The sequence below is a fragment of the Bos grunniens genome, chromosome 9, assembly GCF_055505025.1.
Source record: "Bos grunniens cultivar Pamir isolate PY7600 chromosome 9, Bosgru_T2T1.0, whole genome shotgun sequence".
Classification (NCBI taxonomy): Eukaryota; Metazoa; Chordata; class Mammalia; order Artiodactyla; family Bovidae; genus Bos; species Bos grunniens.
Genome location: NC_141173.1, coordinates 69,556,846 through 69,574,876, shown reverse-complemented (window position 1 = coordinate 69,574,876; position 18,031 = coordinate 69,556,846). Strand labels below are relative to the sequence as shown.

Here is an 18,031-nt window from a genome sequence, read left to right as displayed (position 1 = left end):
CCAAGAAGTCCCACTATCTGCCAGCCGCCTGCAAGCTAGAGGCCTAGGAAAGCAGGTGGTAGTTCTAGCCCAACCCAAAGGCCTAAAAACCAAGGAGCCTTTGGTTTAAGCCAATGGTATAAGTCCCAGTCTGAGTTCCCAGGAGCACTGATTTCTTAGGGCAGGAGAGAATGATGCCCCAGCTCAAGTAGAGAGAGGGAATTCATCCTTCCTCTGCCTTTTTGTCCTATTCAGGCCTTCAGTGGATTAGATTATATCCATCTGCATTGGTAAGGGCAATTTACTTGGTCTACTAATTGAAACGGTAGTCTGTTTGCGAGACACCTTAATAGACACACTTAGAAGTCTGAACATCCTTTAGTCTGCTAACTTGACACATAAAATTAAGCATCACATCCAAATAACAAAATATCAAAATAGCTTAATTCAATATATGGATGGACCTAGCTCATTAATCCAAAAATAAAAAAATTTTTAAATGAAAATAAAGAAGCCACAGTACCCAGTGCAGATGTTAGGGTATCAAGCGCCTTCAGTAGAATGTATCTGAAAGTTTGAAAAGCAGTACTTTAAGCAGAAATGTATTTCATTCAAAAAATAATAGCAAATGTATGAAGAGCACACACTTATATTAAGACTAGAGGTTTATTAAATGCTTTATCATAAAATATTAAGCCCACACTATTACAATACACAGGTTTGATGTTCTAACAAGTAACACTGTGCCTCAATCGAGGGAAGTTCATGATGCCAATACAAGGTGGAATTGTGGGGAATTACAAATACAGAGATATTTTCCTTTTCCTCTTCTACAACTGCAATACTGATGTTCAGAAATGTTTACACATTGAGAAAAACTTGTAAAATTTCCTGAGTGTTCCATTAAACAATTTTTTTAAATTAGGTTACCCTAATGGAAAACATGAAAATTTCCTGGTGGAAAATCTATTTTAATATTTATTATCTTCAATAACTGAGAACCATAATCCTAAATATTTATTATGCCATAAGAAAGTCTTTGGAATTATCATAAGGCTTTCTAGAACAAGATAAATTTCAAGGCAATGTACCAAGGACTAAATTTTATTCAACCACCAACTTAGTGATATGCAAAGATAAAAGAAAAGTCAAGGTTAGCTGATTTTCTTCCAAATAACAGGAACTAAGAAATATTAGGGGAAAACAAGGATGTAGGAATGAGTGGATATTAGATGAGGAGAGAGATGGCTAGGGAAAGGTACTGAGACTAGTTAGCATTTACTAGCATATATTTTCATTCATTAGTCAACATTTTCTTCATATATATAATTATTTCAAGATAGCACTTCTAAACACTAAATTGGTTCATTCATTTTTCAAGTCAGTTGCAAAGAAATTTCAATCCAGAATATCTAAAGTTAAAGCTAAGAGCATTTTGATACTTACCCCTAAGAATATCTGGCATTCTCAGCTGTAGCTCTTGAATACATGGTTTCTTAATAAAATATCACTAAAATAGAACTGATGTTGAAAAAATACAACCTACCTAGAGCTCAGGGTACTAGTCACAACCAACTTTACCAATTCATATCAGTTACTTACACAGAACTAAACAAGTTTAACCAATTCAATTATTTAGTTTGAACAGAAGCCAGATATTTTGCCTTTTAAAAATTTAACCAATCCTAAAGCAATTTTTCAGAAAATGACACCTACTATTTGCATTGAATTTATACTTCCAGTCCACACTTTGGTACCCTGGCTTTTCTAAATTGGACACTTTGCTCTATGTGTGATCATCAAGATGAAAGAATATGATCATCGATGAAAGAATATGTTCATCAATGAAAAAACTTTAAAGTAAAGAAAAGGAACTTTAATTTGGATGGAAATACTTTGTATTCATATTAATAAAAGAGACCATGCTTTTGGAAAAAAATAAAATCCCATGTAGTATACAGAGTATTGCAATAGTAAGTAATCCAAACATATAACCATCTCCATTACACAGTTAAGCAGCCAGGTCTAACATACTACAAACCATTTGATTAAAAAGGCTTGTAACCAAAATTTTAACAAGGAAACACCAGTGAAAATAGGTTTAAAATATATATATCCTTGTAAAATAAGGTATGTTTTCCACATTAAAACCTTGTTTCAGAAGTTCCCCGCTTCAAGTTGTTACTCAAAAACTCATCATGTTCAAAACTCAAATTATTGTGAGATCTTGAGATCATAAGAAGCTTCTCCTTATTAGTAAAGTCTTTCTTGATTGCAGCCTGGGGCACAAGCAGCCTCTCCATTGGGTCCTCTTTGTTCTCTAGTTTCACATATCCTTTGCTGTTGCTTCGATCCAACCGAGGCCAGCTTGGATGTTTTCGTTGTTCTGCCTGAACGGTTAATGTGGAATGACCCCGCTCTAAGTCTAAGGATTTTGAGTGTGATGACAGCAAATGCAAGGATGTGTTGGAACCAAACTGTCTTCTAGCAGCCCCAGGAGACAAGAGCTGTCCAGCTCCAGGTCCAAGGGCCACAGAGGACTTGTACTGACTTGACAATGACTCCCCAACGGAATTATTCCTTGGGAGCATCAGACTGACTGGCTGGAAAGGCTGACTGGGATTGGGCAAAGGGACCATAAGGGAGTCCATTGACAAATTCCTTGACCTACTTTTGAGGTTATCAGCATCCTCAGTGATGTTATCTATACTGGGCTCATCAATCACACAATTATTAAGTTTGATCACAGGTAATGTAAAAGCGCTGATGGACGATGACACGATTGACTTGGTTTCACATTTCTTAGGGCCACTGGTTTTATCATCAGTTGTCTTGGAAGGAGGCGGATAGAGGCCACAAACAGAGGCAGAGCTGTCAGAGAGCAAAGGTGGCACAAGATGCCCAAAACTCTTACTTTCATTCACCACAAGCTCATCCTCCTCGACAGAGCTGTCCATCCGAAAACTGCTCCTGAAACCTGAAAAAGAAGCAATGGTATTTGCTGCCAGTCTCGAAGCACAGGAGTTCCCATTCTGCTTTACTTCCGTTTCTCCCATTAAACCAGTGTAGATGCCATTCATGTGTTTTTGCTCCTTGATTCTCAGAGTGTGGATGTCGATGACTGTGGAGTAGATGTCCCTCATGTGTATGATTTTGGTTTCTTTGTCACGGTTCTCGTGAAGAATGGCATTAGCACAAATGAAAATGAAAATGCCAATCCCCATTGTGAAAGGGCCAAGCATTTTCATTTTATCAGAATGCAAATGTTGCTCAAAGAAGCGAACCACTACACCGCCTTGGTTCCGGATGACCTGAGTTTCGTTTGTTGACAATGTCGTCTCAGCATCGATAAAATGTTCTTTTTGAGGCCAATATCCAAGGACTGCCATTGCGATTCCTACAATGGAGATAAGGACTCCTAAAATGAGGAAAAAACCAGATGGGGAATAAAGCCGGATTTTGCCTCGAACAACCACAACATCGGCCCGAGGTCGACGCCTGACTGGTTTCTTCTCCTGGGCAGCAGGTGACGGGCTAAGGTTGACATGATGCTGTGATCGGGCAGAGTCTTGCCTTTTCAAGGCAGCCAGGCCAGTTATCACTCCACCAGTTGCTATCATAGCTCGGTCTTTTATTCTGGAAAGAAGAGAAAACGATGATAAATCTGTGTTCTGAGGTACGCTCATCATTTCAGCAAGTGTTTCTATATTTTTGTTGTTGCTGTTTCGTGTAATGCAATGGGGCAGAAGAATGTCTTTTTAATCAACATAATTTGGGTAGAAGTTTTGTTTATCGGCTAATATAAAATTCTAGAGATTTCCTTTTTTGGCTGAATTAGTGTTTCTATTATTAGGGAAATGTGAGCTCAAGGTACATTTTCCTTAAGTAACTTTATCAGTTAAAATTATATTTTATTGCTTAAAATTATAAAACGGTTTCCTGGCCACAAGATACACATATTCTCTTTTTTTCTCTCTCTCTTAAACACACACACACACCATCCTTCATTATTGTTTTAAAGAAATGAAAATACCCAAAACACCTAATAGGCCCCAAACAAACCTTAGGTTTACAAATAGAATACATTCCATCAGCTCACAGTTCTAAGATTACTCTTGCAAAAGCCACCCATGAACTCTCAACTATCAAATTTAATTTCTCCTGCTCAATTCTCATCTTCCTGACTTCTCTGTTTCCATGATATTACCCGAGCCCTCCTTTCCTGAAACTTGCTCTTGTCCACCTTTTTTTATGATACTGTGTCTTCATGGCTCTTTCCTGACCTCACTGACTATTTCGATTTGAGCTTATTTTTCCTCACCTAAAAGTAGACAAGCTTCCCCCAAGTGTCCTGTCCGTGGCCATCTTCTGTTTATGCTCTCCCTTGGCATTCGTATTCCCTCCTACACCTTCCACTATTTCCTTAATGCTAATGCGTCCCAAGTCTGTATTTTGAACTGTAGCCTGAGTTTTAGTTTCACACTTCCAGCTCCCCATTGGGGAACATATTTACGCACAATCATGCTTCTCCAGCAAAGCTGAGCTCCCCTCCATCCCCTCCACACAGGCTGGACTCACCTTCTACCCGCCACTTGACTTGTCCGACTTTTTCAATGGCCTCAGTTCTTGTGCTTGACTCTTCATAGCTACCTTTAAGTCCTCCTTTTCTTCCGCCTCTTATCCTCTAATCAGGTTCTAAATCCTAAAAATTTTCACTATAGAATGTCTCTGAATTCTACTCCTTCATTCCAATCCTATTCTTCCCAGCTTAGTGCTATTCTTATTAACACTTACTAGACTATTATAATAACCTCCCAACTGGTCTTCCAAACTCCATTTCTCTTCCTCCGCAATCAAGCTTAGATTAATTATCTAAAAATATGGTTCTGAAGTTGTTTACAGAGTGGAAGAATAGGTAAAATATTCTCACTACTCACCAACGTTTTACTCTGGGTTTTCAGACCCATGGAATTTAGCTTCATCTCCAACTACTCTCTTTCAGTTACATAAAACTAAAACCGAATCATACTGCCTGTACTCCATACAATGTTTCTGAGACTTCATTAATAGTGTTTCATCTGTCTAGACCCTCTTTTATCTCTTTCACATATTTCACATATTATCCTCTGGCTAATCTATAAAGCTAATATTCCATTTCTTTATAAAGCCTTCTCTGGTTAAGCAAATCCCACGCGAGTTCGTGCCTCAGAGCATTTTAGCAAATTTTCTATGCACTCACCATATTACAGTGTCTTAGTTCTTCCACCACTTGTGGTCAAACATTAAGTTTAACTCTCATTTTTGTTACCAGAAATATTTGATATAATACCTTACACATAGTTAGTGTCAAGAAATATTTGCTAAAATGCTCAGTATGGGAATAATACTTCTCCTGAGATTTCTGTATGACCACAGGATTTTTGTACTAGCTTTCCTAGTTTAAAATTTGAACAAATGTAATGCCAAAACAAAAAGCAACATTTTGTGAGTTGGTAAAATATTTGTCATTATTTGTAATGAATAGTTCTCAAGCTGCCAAATCTGGCTAGTAGAAAGCAGAGAATATTTTAAGACCCGCAAGGTCTCTGGCAAATTTCTACAAGAGTTTCTTCGTGGTATCAAATTCTGTCTTGTGAAATCAAGCTCTCCTTTTGGATTTCTATTTATGATTTCTGAATTGTGTTTAAATAACATGGTGGTGGATGGTACCTACAGTTTTAGTTAGCTGAACAAGCTGGTGAATAAATCCATCCTTCATTGGAATTATAGCTTGGATTAAAATAGTTGAATGTTGGAAGAACAAACCATGATCTAACCCACAGCTCTAGCCTATGAAGTTTATCAAAGTATGCACACTACAGTTGAGGGCACCCACTAAACCTTGGGTAAAACAAAGCTGTGTCCATCTATGTTTTATTGAACCCAATACCAGTTCGAGTGTTTGAAAAAAAATGCTTAGATTAGATAACAGCCATCTAACTCAGTTATTTCCATTTAGGAGGATAAGGATTTCATCTGAAATCTTTCTGAATAGAATGAAAACAAGGGCAAAAGGCTTGCATCTGGTTTAAAAGCAACCACGGTGAATTCCCACTCCATATACATTCCGAGTCCTCCCCAACTTGTTAAAACATTTTCTCCTTATGATGCCATTTTCTATTCCTTAAGTTGATAGAGGAAAGGGGGATGGAAGAGAAAAAAAAATATTTTGAGAAATACAGATGAGGAGAGAAAGCTGGAAAAGAGCAGTGGAGGACTGGGTTCTTTTAGGAAGAACCAATGCTGGTTAGCAGGACAGGAAGAAAAAGCACAGGCTGAATAACAGTGTGACTGAGAGAAGGAAAGACACCTGGAGGAGTACAGAAATTAAGTCCAGAATGAGGGGAAAATAAAAGCTCACACAGTTTCTTCAGCCAGACCACCCTGACCAGCCAGCCAGAGGCACCAAGACGCCCAAGGATTAGCAAGTTCAGGTTGGATGTCAATGTCCTCCCTTGATTCCATTCAAAACAATTCAACACTAAATGAGCTTCTTTCAGGACTCAGAGCACCAAACTGACCCTAAAGGAAAAGCAAAAATGTGCACACTCAGTCACTGCTTCAAAGAGCTTGAAAGCTAATGAAGGGGCTGGTATATCTACATAGAACAGAATGTGATAACCCCTAGAATAAAAATTTCCATCAGGCAGGACTTTTACAGCAGGCTTCATACAGATGAGAGCATTCTAACATTCATCAGAGTGAAAGAAAGCAAGTGAATGGCACTTCAGATAAGGTCAAGAAAGAAAGAAAGACTAGGGAACAGAGCTCTGGCTGGCCTTAGCACACAGCACCAAGGGCGGGAACCAGGCTGGCCTAGAGAGAGACGGAGGGCCAGGTCTTGAAAGGTAGCAACAGTCATTCCCAAATGCTTGAATGCTAGACTCATGCTCAGTGGAGTTAGAGGAAGATGCAAAATACATTTGTTGTCATCTTAGGAAAATTAATCTCAACTTGTACATGAGGGGTTGATATTGGAAAATCACAATTCAGTTCAGTTCAGTTGCTCAGTCATGTCAGACTCTGCAACCCCATGGACTGCAACATGCCAGGCCGCCCTGTCCATCACCAGCTCCTGGAGTTTACTCAGACTCATGTCCATTGAGTTCGTGATGCTATCCAGCCTTCTCATCCTCTGTCATCCCCTACTCCTCCTGCCTTCCATCTTTCCCAGCATCAGGGTCTTTTCAAATGAGTCAACTCTTCGCATCAGGTGGCCAAAGTATTGGAGTTTCAGCTTCAGCATCAGTCCTAACAATGAACACCCAGGACTGATTTCCTTTAGGATGGACTGGTTTGATCTCCTTGCAGTCCAAGGGACTCTCAAGAGTCTTCTCCAACACCACAGTTGAAAAGCATCAGTTCTTCAGCGCTCAGCTTTCCTTATAGTCCAACTCTCACATCCATACATGACTACCAGAAAAACCATAGAAACCTAGTGAAACTATAAAATCTAGAAGCAGTGAATACACAAGCCTCAGCAGCATCAAACTGCACTGTCAACTTGACCCAAAGTATTCAGTATACACAAAATAGCCTAAGTCTACTTGTTTATTTATTCTGCAAAGCCACATCTCCTCCATTCTACATTTTACCACATTTTTGGCTGGAGGTGAAGGGATGGGAGAATAGGGATCCTGTAAACTACAGCCTTCTTACCATAACAAATCATAGCATCCTTCTAGGTTTTAATAATAATAATAGTAATAATAGCTAACACACTGGTCACAGTCAGGCACCATTCTAAGTGTTTTGGTATAAGAATATACTTATTATCACAGCAGTTCTGGAAGTGGACACAATCTTTATGATCTCTATTTTGCAGATGAGAAAACTAAGGCTCAGGGAGTCTAGGTAAGTTGCCTAAGGTCGCACAGCTCAGAGATGGCTACAAAGCCTGTGCTGTTACAGAATTTGAGATGACATGGGCCTCCACATTTGCTTTCACTTGAGGTCTTCTTTACCTGCCCATTTTTCTTATTTTGATTCCTGTTTCTATCAGAACACCAGACCCTAAAGAATGCTTTGTACCTTTAGAACAGTGATTGTAGGCTCAGTTGCTCAGTTGTGTCCTTCTCTTTGCAATCCCATGGACAGCCCACCAGGTTCCTCTGTCCATGGAATTTTCCAGGCAAGAATACTGGAATGGGTTACAATAGCCTTCTCCAGGGGGTCTTCCCAACCCAGGGATGGAACTGCATCTCCTGCATTGGCAGGATTCTTTACCACTATGCCACCTACGAAGCCCCCTTTAGAATGGTGACTATGAAACAACTGACTTCCATTTCCATTTTTATTGGGAATAGATGAGAGTGAAGGTGTGTCCTTGGGTGAGCATTGACCTCTCACATCTGTCTAGATCCCTTTCAGGATATGAAGGGGCAGACTCAGAACAAACCAATCACCACCCCAACTCTCCTCCTTTCTCTACCATCCTGGATAGAGTAGGGCTGGGACTTTTCTTAAAGATTCAAGTGAAGAAGTTTTCTATACTGAATTTCACTTTGTTAACCTGGGCACAGAGTTTGTTTTTTAATCTATCTCTCATGATCCAAGGCTTCACCCAAACTTCTGAAACTTGAATTACACCCTGTGAATTTCCACTCGAGACCTCCTCCTAGGTGGGCATTTTTAATTTATATATTCATTCAAGTAACTAGTAAAACTTGGTATCTGGTACTATAGTAGATGTGGGCCTCAAAATATGCATCCTGGCCTGAAGAATATGATGATTAGCAGCTATTTTTTTAGGCAGTCATTCAACTAGTTATAAATAAGTCTAGCAAGAAAGTCAGTTACACTCGGTGCTTCCATATTCTCCCAAGAGATATGATTTTGTGAAATGACAAGCTGACAGATATTCTTCTGTAAGTTACCCAAAACAACAACAACAAAATTAGTTTGGGTTAACTTGTAGCTTTTAGAAAGGCAATGCCAAAGAATGCTCGAACTACCGCACAATTGCACTCATCTCACGTTCTAGTAAAGTAATGCTCAAAATTCTCCAAGCCAGGCTTCAGCAATACGTGAACTGTGAACTTCCAGATGTTCAAGCTGGTTTTAGAAAAGGCAGAGGAACCAGAGATCAAATTGTCAGTATCCGCTAGATCATGGAAAAAGCAAGAGAGTTCCAGAAAAACATCTATTTTCTGCTTTATTGACTATGCCAAAGGCTTTGACTGTGTGGATCACAATAAACTGTGGAAAATTCTGAAAGAGATGGGAATACCAGACCATCTGACCTGTCTCTTGAGAAACCTGTATGCAGGTCAGGAAACAACAGTTAGAACTAGACATGGAACAGACTGGTTCCAAATAGGAAAAGGAGTACATCAAGGCTGTATATTGTCACCCTGCTTATTTAACTTATATGCAGAGTACATCATGAGAAATGCTGGGCTGGAAGAAGCACAAGCTGGAATCAAGATTTCCAGGAGAAATATCAATAACCTCAGAGATGCAGATGATACCATCCTTATGGCAGAAAGTAAAGAGAAACTAAAAAGCCTCTTGATGAAAGTGAAGGAGGACAATTAAAATAAATAAATGTCTATTAAAAAAAAAAAAAAAGCCAAGGAGGAGAGTGAAAAAGTTGGCTTAAAGCTCAACATTCAGAAAACTAAAATCATGACATCTGGTCCCATCACTTCATGGGAAATAGATGGGGAAACAGTGGAAACAGTGTCAGACTTTATTTTTCTGGGTTCCAAAATCACTGCAGATGGTGATTGCAGCCATGAAATTAAAAGACGCTTACTCCTTGGAAGGAAAGTTATGACCAACCTAGATAGCATATTAAAAAGCAGAGACATTACTTTGCCAACAAAGGTCCATCTAGTCAATGCTATGGTTTTTCCAGTAGTCATGTATTGACGTTAGAATTGGATGGTGAAGAAAGCTGAGCACCAAAGAATTGATGCTTTTGAACTGTGGTGCTGGAGAAGACTCTTGAGAGTCCCTTGGACTGCAAGGAGATCCAACCAGTCCATCCTAAAGGAGATCAGTCTTAGGTGTTCATTGGAAGGACTAGTGCTCAAGCTGAAACTCCAATACTTTGGCCACCTCATGTGAAGAGTTGACTCATTGGAAAAGACTCTAATGCTGGGAAGGATTGGGGGCAGGAGGAAAAGGGGACAACAGAGGATGAGATGGCTGGATGGGATCACTGACTTGATGGACATGGGTTTGGATAGACTCCAGGAGTTGGTGATGGACAGGGAGGCCTGGCGTGCTGTGATTCATGGGGTCTCAAAGAGTCGGACACGACTGAGTGACTGAACTGAACTGAACTTTTAGCTATATATCAATTATCCTATTTTTCATCCTCAGTGTTCATAAATCAGTTACAATTTTGCTAGCAAAACTGCTAGCTATTAGGATCAGCAGCTTCAACTTCACACAACATGCTTGCTTCTTCACTTTGCAAACCAGGATGCTATTGGGCCATCTCCGGGCCTCTGTGATCATACCCATTCATTGGAGAGCTCAGAAATCGTCAGTAGGAATTCAATCTTATTGGCTACCTTTCTTGCTAGAGATGCAGACTCTTGCATTGTTTCAGGGACTCCATTACCATCTACTCATCACCTTGAGCTCATATCCCCTCCAGACCATTTTTATTCTACACATCTCAGCCAAAAACTCTTTCTCCTTGACAAAGAAGATTTCTGCCTGTGTGTTACATTATCAACACTACACCATCTCATCTAAACATCAGGTTTATCCTCTCCTATTCTTGCTCTGATTGTAATTCTAAAAACCTTATTTCTGTTGTCCTTTACTCTTTTTTTTTTAACAAGTTTAAGCACATCCTAGATTTGCTTTTCATAGCCCTAAATCCGGTTTTTAATATTTACACCCTCATGGAAGGAAGTTTATTCCTGTACACTTAGGTCTTCTGTTAACCATACTGACCTACTTTTTGACCACACATGAGCCTACTATCCACCAGATGTGATTCTAGATGTATTCATATCCTTATATCTGAGGAAGTAACTAGATTTGGAGAGTTAAAAGCTTTAGAAGACTCTGAATCCGGACATTCCTTCTAGCCAACTAAGAACCAAGAATGCTGTCTAAGATCCAACAATGAAGAAGCAGAAAACAAGACTGAAATTCAAGTTTTCTGACTCCAAGTCCAATGTTCATTCTTGGTTAGACGCCTTTTTTCTATTATTTTTCATGCTATCTGCCAAGGCCTCACACAGTGCTTAGAATGTAATTAGTGCTCAGCAAGTTTATCTGTTGACTGTGAACTGCCTTGATGAAAGCTTAAATACAACTGAAATATGCTAGGTACTAGGGACACAAAGATAATAACACTCAGTCCCTGATTTCAAAGAGTATGCAGTCCAGTGGGAACACAGAGTATACATTTAAAATCGAATGAATGAACAGCTCTGATGAAGTTACAACAGAATGCTCTTCCATACTATCTGGAGGAATCAGGGAGGCTTCCAAGAAGCAGCAGCAGGTCATGGACACCTGGGGCATCAGTAGAAGTTTGCCACACAGATTCAAAGTCATCATTATTTCTCACTGTTTCACAAGGGTCCTTGCTCCATGGGTTTTCTTCATCTTCTCAGCTGAAGTCTGCCTATTATTTTAAATATACTTGATATCGCCTTACTTTTTTGTTTGAATTTTTATTCTTATCTCAAGGTTTAACAAGTTGCCAGACGGTATGGCTATCTGCCAAAGGGAAGTAAAAATTAATCTATGCTTTCAGGACCAAACAAAAGCATTATATAAAAACCCCATGTGGTATCCACAAATGTGACAGATGGAAATATTTTCTGTTCAAGCTAGAACAGTTTTAGGACTTTCTTCCCTGTAGAGACATTTGAAACTTTTTTAGAAGAGTATTTCTAATCTACATACTTCCCAGAGTTGAAAGAGAAAATGCCTATGGGTGACTGATAGCTCAATCATATTAAAGTTTAAAAAATAAGGATAGAATAGAAATCATTTTTTAATGTGTAGCATAATGGTTTCGCATGTGGACCTTGAAATCAGAAAGACAAGACTTTACATCCTTGCTTCATCACTTGATAGCCATGCAATTTTGGACATGTTGTTTTAAATTTTTGTTACATTGGTTCCTCCATGTATAAAATGACAAAACCTGTCCTGAATAGAGAGGATACAGTACACTGGTGGCAGAAGACCCGAGGGAACTTGAATCCCTGCATATCACTTAACAACTATCCTTGAAAAACTGGTTCATCTTCTTGCAACCTCAGTTTCCTTGCCTGTAAAATGAGGATAATACCGATAGGGTTGTTAATAGGCAGAGGAAATAATACAGTTCAGTGTCTGGGAGCTACGGTCAGCATCTGTGTCTGACTTTAAGATCTTCTTAGGGATAAAGCTAAGTTTTATACACACACACACACACACACACATTTATACATGAAAAGGCTTCCCTGGTGGCTCATATGGTAAAAAATCTGTCTGCAATGCAGGAGACCTGGGTTCGATCCCTGGGTTGGGAAGATCCCCTGGAGGAGGGCATGGCAACCCACTCTAGTATTCTTGCCTGGAGAATTCCCATGGACGGAGGAGCCTGGCAGGCTGCAGTCCATGGGGTCGCTAAGAGTTGGACACGGCTGAGCGACTTAACTTTCACTTTTCACTTTCATGCATTGTAGAAGGAAATGGCAACCCACTCCCGTGTTCTTGCCTGGAGAATCCCGGGGACGGGGGAGCCTGGTGGGCTGCCGTCTATGGGGTCGTACAGAGTTGGACACGACTGAAGTGACTTAGCATAGCATGTGTGTGTGTGTGTGTGTATATATATATATATATATATAAACTGTCCACTATAGTGTTGGTTAAAATAACTTCTCAATGAACAGTAGCTATTATTATTAATTCGTTGTTCAATATTATTAACCCTTTCATTGCTCAGGTAGGCAAACTAAAAACATATTTTAATATATTGAGTTAAATAATTAGTGATGGGTCACTGCGCAGGGGAAGGAAATTATGACTGCAAGTTTGTTCCGGGATTTACAGTCAAAAACTATCTGAGTGGAATCTGTGTATTTTAGTGCTAGAAGCATTAAAAATGTGGTAGTTGCAAGAAGAGTTGAGTGTATATAAGAGAGAGACAGGTGGGAAATATACTACCAAAAGAATAAAGCATGATTTCCTTTTTCAATTCATTCTATTTGTTGAGATTTAGATACATCTGTGTCAAAAAATAATATTAGCAATAATAAAAACAAAGTAGACAAACCCAAACCAGTTCATCTGATATTTTTACTTATTTTAATGACACAATTAAATCAAACGCCTGAGTAATCTGATCAATTCTGCAAGCACCATTCTGTTCCCACTGGGACACCTGAACATAAAACAGACTGAAAATGAAGAATATGGGTTGGGAATATGAGAACTAGGGAAGATATTGATAGAAAGCGAAAATTCAAGAAATGTGAATTTTGTGACAAATTTAAGCTATGATTTTATGTACATTCTGAAGACCTTTGCTGGTCTGCCCTGGAGAGAATGGTTTCTTTATACTTCAGTTCAGTTCAGTTCAGTTGCTCAGTCGTGTCCGACTCTTTGCGACCCTGTGAATTGCAGCACTGCAGGCCTCCTGTCCATCAACAACTCCCAGAGTTCACTCAAACTCACATCCATCGAGTCAGTGATGCCATCCAGCCATCTCATCCTCTGTTGTCCCCTTCTCCTCCTGCCCCCAATCCCTCCCAGCATCAGAATCTTTTCCAATGAGTCAATTCTTCGCATGAGGTAGCCAAAGTACTGGAGTTTCAGCTTGAGCATCATTCCTTCCAAAGAGCACCCAGGACTGATCTCCTTTAGAATGGACTAGTTGAATCTCCTTGCAGTCCAAGGGACTCTCAAGAGTCTTCTCCAGCACCACAGTTCAAAAGTATCAATTCTTATACTTAGTATAGTTCAACTTCCACATGAATGCTGGAACTAAGGGGATATACAGAATTTTTTATAATTATCAACACGATACCCAGAAAAAATGTCACTTTATGGTCAAGTACCTTCTAAACATACAGAAAATGCTAAGAATGTAGAATGCACTTGGAAATCTATATATATTCTTTGTTACTGATGCTTCCATAACCTGCAGGCCTGACAAACTATAAAATATGGGCCTAAACCAATCATGAGCTGTGCAACAATGACATGGAACAATTTTCTCTAAGAGCTACAAGCCAGGAAGCCCACAGAACACAAAAATCTTCAGGAGGCCAAATAACAGCTCCATAATGAGCTGTTAGGTAAAACCCTGCGGAGAGACAGTGGGAGACATTTTCTGCAGGAACAGAAGATATCAGAACTTATTTTCCCCAAAGTAGAAATATACTTCTCACCCTGGACCCCAGTTCTTCGAATCTGAAGAAGTTTTTGTAAGGACTGTAATGACCCATGTTCACTGCATTTCCTGGCAGGATGTGGACTTGGAATTGGTATAAAGAAGCTAAAGAAATCACAGACTTACTAAGGTGCACGAAATTAGCTGAGATACTCCTGGAAAAAGAGCTGAAGTATCTAAATCACAAACTGGACCTTTTATATGGATTCCTCCTCTGCAGGAGAACATATCTGGTAATTTCACTTACAGGTAGCATGACCATGTTTTCGAAGATGGTTTTGGAAAGTGAGACTCTAAGTAGTAGTAATGTCCTTTCCAGTTATTTTAAATGCCTGGAAAATCCAAACACAGGCTGATATTCCTATAAGATGAGGGGGAAAGCTAGAGTGCACTAGGAAGTTTCGATTTCAGCTGCTCCACTTTGAAGCCAGTGTCTTGATACATCTATCAGCTTTGTGTGTGACACAGCTGTGCCAATACCATTAATAAGGCAAAAGGTCTTACCTTCTTCTCTACTGTAAAGAAGGAACATCTCTCACTAGAGGAAAGTGAAAGTGAAGTCACTCAGTTGTGTCCTACTCTTTGTGACCCCAGGGACTGTAGCCTATCAGGCTCCTCCCGCCATGGGATTCTCCAGGCAAGAGTACTGGAGTGGGTTGCCATTTCATTCTCCAGGGGATCTTCCTGACCCAGGGATCGAACCCAGGTCTCCTGCATTCCAGGCAGACACTTTAACCTCTGAGCCACCAGGGAAGCAAAAACACCATTTAAATTAGAGGTGAGCCATGTCATCTTTCAGGCTTCCCAGGTGGCACTAGTGGTAAAGAATCCACCTGCCAATGCAGGAGACAAAAGAGACGCGGGTTTGATCCCTGGGTTGGGAGGATCCCGTGGAGGAGGGTACGGCAACCCACTCCAGTATTCTTGCCTGGAGAATCCCATTGACAGAGGAGCCTGGAAGTCTACAGTGTATGGGGGCACAGAGTCGGACACACACATGTCATCTTTTTAATCCTCAGTAACAAGATAGTACATCAAATTTCAGTAGCTCTAAGCTATGTAGCATTTTTAAAATCCTAGAAAAACACTAGGAAATAGTTCAAAGTCCATCATTCCCTCTAGAGAACTTACTTATTTTTCCCGTAAGTAAAATCTGAGCAAGAATGCCTTTCAGGCAAGATAAAAAGTGGTATGAAGAGAGGCCTTGTGAGGGATGGCAAGATCAAACTCCTCTTGACTCACACACACACACACAAAGCAATCTATTAAGCCTGGAAATACAAAAGTCCTTCAGCATTTAGAGGATATGTAATCAGGAAGGGTTAATTTTGAATTCATACTGAATTTGCTTCTGTGACTGGATCCCTAATCTAGCCACTTTTGTTTTTGTAGGTAACATCATGGCCTGCCTCAAGGAGATAGCCTGACCCACCAGTGAAGGATTGTATGGAAGTGAAACTAACACATGCCCCTGCCTGAAGTTTGCTGCTCTAGAAGTTATCTGTAAGAAGTAAATGTTTTTTTGTTTGTTTCCTCACCTCCCGTCTCCTCTCTGATCCCTAAAAGAACCATCCAGGCCTTGACAAGTGCTTATTTTGAGGCTCTAGCCTGCCATCTTCTCTGTCAGCCGGCTCCCAAATAAAGTCCTTTTGTCTCAATACCTTGTCTCAGATTTATTGGCCTACCCTGCGGTGAGTAGAGCAAGACATTTTCCATAGGTCCTTTAGAGAAAAGCTGCTAATGGTGTGTGTGTGTCCGTTGCTCAGTTGTGTCTGACTCTTTGCGGCCCCATGGACTGTGTAGCCCGCCAGGCTCTTCTGTGCGTGGGATTCTCCAGGCAAGAATACTGGAGTGGATTGCCGTTCCCTTCTCCAGGGGATCTTTCCAATCCAGGGATCAAACCCACATCTCCCACATTGTGGGCAGATTCTTTACCATCTGAGCCATCAGGGAAGCCTCTGCTAATGGTAAATGTATTTAAAGAAAAAAAAAAAAAAAAAAACAGAAGGCAGTGGAAATGCATGTAACTATTTCTATTTTCGTTTTCTTCCCCTTCTTCTCCTACTTGTACAGGTTGGTGGCAGGCAGCAAGGGGAATTGGGGAAAACAGATTTTGAAGCTTCCAGCTTCAAAAAGTACTCGGTGCCCAATCTGTCTTTCTCTCATCTTTATTTCGGAACTACTTGTGCTCAAGGTATTATAAAAACCCCACAGTACAAAGAGGAAATCTCTCCCACTCATGGTTTCTCTAGTTCCCCTTCCCAGAGGTAAGCCCAGTGTTGGATTTCTCATACTACTTTCCATAGAAGGGGGAGAATTTTTTCTCATTTGGTTTTTTAGAATTGATTTATACAAGCTGTTTATATGCCAAAGAAATCAGCTCTCTGGTAGTGATATGCTGGCAACCATAGTTAATTTATATTTTTTACTTTTTTTGATTGTATCTTTAAGCAAACAGAAAATATCAGTATGTTGATTGATGGCCTTGAGGCAGGAGGTAGATGCCGCCCCACCCCAGGGTAAAGCAATTGGAGATTCATTCCCTGTGGAGGAAACTCCAAGGAGAGAATAGCAGGACAATTAAGGGAGGTGGCTGGGCTTTGCCCAGACCACATACTTCTCATTCTCAAGTCAGAAGACCTCCCTGACCACACATGCAGAAAGGCTCCTTGTTGGTCAAACGGGTGTGATGTCAAGAGATGCACGCACACACAAAGGAGGATCCTGAGATCTACCAAATATGGACAGAGCTGTGCTGTGCTCAGTCACTCAGTCCTGTCTGACTCTGTGACCCCATGGACTGCAGCCCGCCAGGCTCCTCTGCCCATGGGGATCCTCCAGGCAAGAATACTGGAGTGGGTTGCCTGCCCTCCTCCAGGGGATCTTCCCAACCCAGGGATTGAACCCCGGTCTCCCGCACTGCAGGGGGATTCTTTATCAACTGAGCCACCAAGGAAGCCCAGATATAGGCTGTGAACCAGGCAAACCAAAATGACTGGCCAAAGAAAAGTCAGAAGGAATGTCCCATATAAGTGATTTAAACTACCACAAGGGCACGTCTCTCCCTCTCTGTGTGGGCGAGTTCACCTGTGTCCTGTGTGACTATCCACAGGTACTATCCTCTCTTTTCCTCCTAGTAAATACCTGCTTCACTACTTTCCTCCCTTGTGGAAATTCTTTTCTGAAGGGCCAGGGCCCTTGTCACTGACCACTGGTCTAGTGGCTAGGATCTGGTGCTCTCTCCAATGTGACCCAGTCTCTGCCTGGAAAGCTAAGCTCCACTTCAAGCCGTGGAAGGTCAAGGCCCCTCATATGATCATTAGAAAGATCTTCAAGATTAGATCATATTTTAAAATTTTCCCATGTTTTCTTTCAATAATTCTATGTTCCAATTCTCTTCCATTTTAATTTTCTAATGTATCTGGAATTTCTTTTTGTGTAAGAACTGAGATAAATATCTACTTTGTTGAACAGGTAACCAATCTCTCCTTCCTTGGTTTAAAATGCTACTTCCATCACATATTAATTTCATATATTTGTACTATATACCAAATCTCATGTGCATATGGGTCAAAATTAAGACTTACCATTTCGTTCCATTGATTGGTCTATTAATTTGCCAGAACCAAACTGATTTAATTAGCATTTGTATTA

The 18,031-nt window shown here is 40.3% G+C and overlaps 1 protein-coding gene across 4 annotated transcripts in view; it reads right to left on the bottom strand.

The window, feature by feature from the left end:
• Nucleotides 1-626: 626 nt before the first annotated feature.
• The window catches only part of TMEM200A (transmembrane protein 200A), an 86,112-nt gene continuing 68,707 nt past the window's right edge, over nt 627-18,031 (bottom strand). For all 4 annotated transcript variants that reach the window (XM_086317882.1, XM_086317884.1, XM_086317883.1 and 1 more), the window contains one exon: nt 627-3,615. In XM_086317882.1, the coding sequence (XP_086174008.1) occupies nt 2,124-3,599 (1,476 nt within the window). In that variant the 5' untranslated portion in view covers nt 3,600-3,615 and the 3' untranslated portion in view covers nt 627-2,123. The remainder of the gene's footprint in view (nt 3,616-18,031) is intronic.